General features: G+C 38.7%; 1 protein-coding gene across 1 annotated transcript; it reads left to right on the top strand.

Annotated features, from left to right (window-relative positions):
* Positions 1-241: 241 nt before the first annotated feature.
* LOC134328785 (zinc finger protein 658B-like) lies at positions 242-2,384 on the top strand (the record flags this gene model as incomplete). Its single annotated transcript, XM_063010013.1, has 1 exon — positions 242-2,384. A coding segment is annotated over one exon (1,503 nt), but the record flags the coding sequence as incomplete, so codon positions are not given.
* Positions 2,385-4,455: the final 2,071 nt, after the last annotated feature.

Here is a 4,455-nt window from a genome sequence, read left to right as displayed (position 1 = left end):
TTCAGAACTGAACAAGGATTTCTGCTGCTTCTCGTGTCCATGTTCCTCTACAACCCAAAATCAGCTCCACAATCACATCAAGAGCTGCAACCATGTTAAATATGAGACTGTGGTGAAGATTAAGACTGAACATGAGGATCTGACGCCCACCAGAAGCTCCAGTAATCAGCAAACGTCCTCTGGTACTGTCAGCATTAACACGTCTCTCAGTCCCACACAGAGAGAAGGAAACGTCTGCTCCCAGTGTGGGAAGAGCTTCAGGTACCAGAGCAATCTCAAAATACACCAGCGCATTCACACTGGAGAGAAACCGTATCAGTGCTCACAGTGTGGGAAGAGTTTTAATCATGAGAGTCATTTTAAAAGACACCAGCGCATTCACACTGGAGAGAAACCGTATCAGTGCTCACAGTGTGGGAAGAGTTTTAATCATGAGAGTCATTTTAAAAGACACCAGCGCATTCACACTGGAGAAAAAACATATCAGTGCTCACAGTGTGAGAAGAGTTTTAATCGACAGAGTAATCTCAAAAAACACCAGCGCATTCACACTGGAGAGAAACCGTATCAGTGCTTACAGTGTGGGAAGAGTTTTAATCAACAGAGTCATTTTAAAAGACACCAGGGCATTCACACTTCAGAGAAACTATATCAGTGCTCACAGTGTGAGAAGAGTTTTAATCGACAGAGTAATCTCAAAATACACCAGCGCATTCACACTAGAGAGAGACTGTATCAGTGCTCACAGTGTGAGAAGAGTTTTTATACACAGAGTCATCTCAAAATACACCAGCGCATTCACACTGGAGAGAAACCATATCAGTGCTCACAGTGTGAGAAGAGTTTTAATACACAGAGTCATCTCAAAAAACACCAGCACTTTCACACTGGAGAGAAACCATATCAGTGCTCACAGTGTGAGAAGAGTTTCAATCAACAGAGTAATCTTAAAATACACCAGCGCATTCACACTGGAGAGAAACCATATCGGTGCTCACAGTGTGAGAAGAGTTTTAATCAACAGAGTAATCTCAAAATACACCAGCGCATTCACACTGGAGAGAAACCATATCAGTGCTCACAGTGTGAGAAGAGTTTTTATACACAGAGTGATCTCAAAATACACCAGCACATTCACACTGGAGAGAAACCATATCAGTGCTCACAGTGTGGGAAGAGTTTCAATACACAGAGTGATCTAATAAAACACCAGCGCATTCACACTGGAGAGAAACCATATCAGTGCTCACAGTGTGGGAAGAGTTTTAATCATCAAAGTCCTCTCAAAATACACCAGCGCATTCACACTGGAGAGAAACCATATCAGTGCTTACAGTGTGGGAAGAGTTTTAATCAACTGAGTCATTTTCAAAGACACCAGCGCATTCACACTGGAGAGAAACCATATCAGTGCTTACAGTGTGGGAAGAATTTTAATCAACTGAGTCATTTTAAAAGACACCAGCGCATTCACACTGGAGAAAAACCGTATCAGTGCTCACAGTGTGGGAAGAGTTTTAATACACAGAGTGATCTAAAAAAACACCAGCGCATTCACACTGAAGAGAAACCGTATCAGTGCTCACAGTGTGGAAAGAGTTTTAATACACAGAGTTATCTGAAAACACACCAGCGCATTCACACTGGAGAGAAACCGTATCAGTGCTCACAGTGTGAGAAGAGTTTTAGTCAACAGAGTCATTTTAAAAGACACCAGCGCATTCACACTGGAGAGAAACCATAGCATTGCTCTTAGTGTGGGAAGAGTTTTATTACACAAAGTAATCTTAAAACGTATCTGATTGTAAAAGTGAACTTTTAATATCACTAACATAATAACAGAACAAAATCTAAATACTGATTATATAGATTAAACAGCTCTAATACTCAGAAATCAATACATGTGATTTAAACATGCAGTACAAATGTTCTTTAGCTTTGTGTTCAGAATATTGGTATAACATCATTCTTAACACTACATCTCCAACACAGTATTAAAATAGAAATGATACATAACTGGTAGACTTACCCGGACAGTCTGTCTGAGGATTTTATTCATAAACATTACAACATGTTGGATTGTCTTTGCTAGAATTCACTTAGCTTAGTTCTTTTCCTAATTGGATAGATCTGAGATAAAGCAGACCCTAGGCAGGAGGGGTCCTTTAAATGCATGAAGGCCTCAGCATGAAATTATACAGATAAAGAGAGAAAAATAAAGAATAAAGAATAATTCATGGAATAGTCCAGTGGTTCTCAAACTGTGGTACGTGAAGCAGCACGAGGTGGTACGCCAGATAATCTCGGAAAAGTAATTACATGCACCGAAAAAATTAATCATTTAATAATTTTAAATAAAAAAAATATTAAACAAAATGTGTAAATTACTAACAAAATCTGTTTCAAAGTTATAATTCTATTTTAATAAAAACAGTTTAATTAAAACGAATGTGTTTTTAAAAATATTCGGGGCTACACAGACACTGTACTTCATTACGTCTATAAAGTTCTCAGTAAAGTTCTCAGTAAAGTTATCAGTAAAGTTCTCAGTAAAGTTCTCAGTAAAGTTATCAGTAGCTCTCTCGCTTTTGTCAGAGCAGATCTGTGTTTGAATCTCACTGATCTTGTTCCTGACATCACAAGGCTGCTCCGCTAAACAGGCGCTCCCCTCTCACTCACATGCTCAGTGCTAACTGCAGATATACTAGTGATGGGTCGTTCGCCAACGATCCGATTCTATTGAACGGATCTTTGAAATGAACAAAAGGAACCGAGTCTTTTATTTCTGCACAGTTCTTATTGGCTGTAATCTAATCAACCCATTCAGCATCACATCAGTAGAGAGAATTAATCATAACTCGTAATAAAAGCTGTTTATTATCGATATTCAAATCCGAAAACTTTCAGTATCATGGAGAGTGAGCAACACACACACACACACACACACACACTTAATGCAAAGTTGAGGGAAAATTCAGTCTGGTTTTAGTGTGAGTGTGACATCATTTAATGCATTAGTGCCCTGTCCACTGTGTACATACTGGAACTTGCATGGATGTGTGTGCTACTTACCCTAAAAAATATATTTAGGCCGTCTTTGATGGATTCCTGAGGCACAAGACCAAGTGAGAGGTGGTTATAGTTCTCAATCCTGGTTTTCTCAGCTCCACATCTACACACACAAAGTGGACATGTCATTTCTAGTGAAAATAGAACAAATGAAAGAACGTAAACATTTAGTTTATTAGTGGTTCTCACCCTTTACATGTGATGATACACAAGAGCTGAAAGTTGAAGTTCTTTTTGACTGTGGATTCAACAGCCACGTCCCCTGCGCCACTCATGGTTTGCTCCATTTCAGTGGAACATGAACTGCTGAGCATCCTAAACATTTAAACATTTCAATCTTACCTGCAACTGTGTTAGCGGAGTTCATTTCACATCTTAAAACACAAAACAATCATGTTCAGGGTGTCTGTGTTGCGTTTTCTTACATTCTGAGTGTAAGGTGTAAATTCAGGGTTGTTAAGCGCAGCTGCCTCGATCAATTTCAAGACGAGAGTTTTTGGTGGACCAATCAGAGCTCTCTCTCTCTCATGGACCACAGCTTTGCAAAACATCTGCAAAAGCACAAAACACACTTTACCAGATCAGCATTCTCTTCATTCATAATCTAAAATAAGAAATTGAATAGTAAATAATAAATAAACTGAGAAAACTGTTTCTTCTTCTCTACCCGGTAAGGTTGGCTGATTCATCTGGCATGTCCTCATTTATGTTCTTCATGAGCTGTTTGCAGAAAGATTCTGCGCTGAACAGGCACTGCATACTGGCATTTACGTAGCAGCTGTTTCCCAAGTTTTCAAAACTGCAATTAAATCAGACAGACACAAACACAATACTAATCAGGGTTCATGTTCAGTAATAACCTTTATGAACGTACAAATATACGCTGCTGCATTTCTTACCCTCTGTCCTGTAGCTGCTGTTTTCTGTCATCTGAGAGGACTGGTGTGGGTGTTTTAGCCTTTTCACTCTGGGCTTCATCCACCCTACACACATCCGTTACACTATAGTTTGGAGAGACAAACAGACAGACAGACAGACAGACAGACAGACAGGGTGACATCTCATCATTATAAACCACATGGAAATTAGCACAACATGCCATTTTTAACACAGAATAAATGATTACACTTCTCTGTCTGTTTAAACTAAGAATTAAAGAATTTTACAATAAAAGATATAATAGAACACGACATGCTGTCTAGCTGTACTCAAGGTCATAAACAAGCTTAAAAAATACATGAACATTTTGCTCATATCCATCTGTTGCTTAAAATCATATATCTAAAGTTTTCAGTCTTCTGCACTTTTATTACCTTTCTGTAGTGCTGACAGCTTCAACATTTTCTTGTTAATGGAATTTTCTTCTTCTTCTACTCAGGAAAACAT

The sequence above is a fragment of the Trichomycterus rosablanca genome, chromosome 15, assembly GCF_030014385.1.
Source record: "Trichomycterus rosablanca isolate fTriRos1 chromosome 15, fTriRos1.hap1, whole genome shotgun sequence".
Lineage (NCBI taxonomy): Eukaryota > Metazoa > Chordata > Actinopteri > Siluriformes > Trichomycteridae > Trichomycterus > Trichomycterus rosablanca.
The sequence above is the reverse complement of the archived record's forward strand: the minus strand, read 5'-3'. Positions and strand labels throughout refer to the sequence as shown.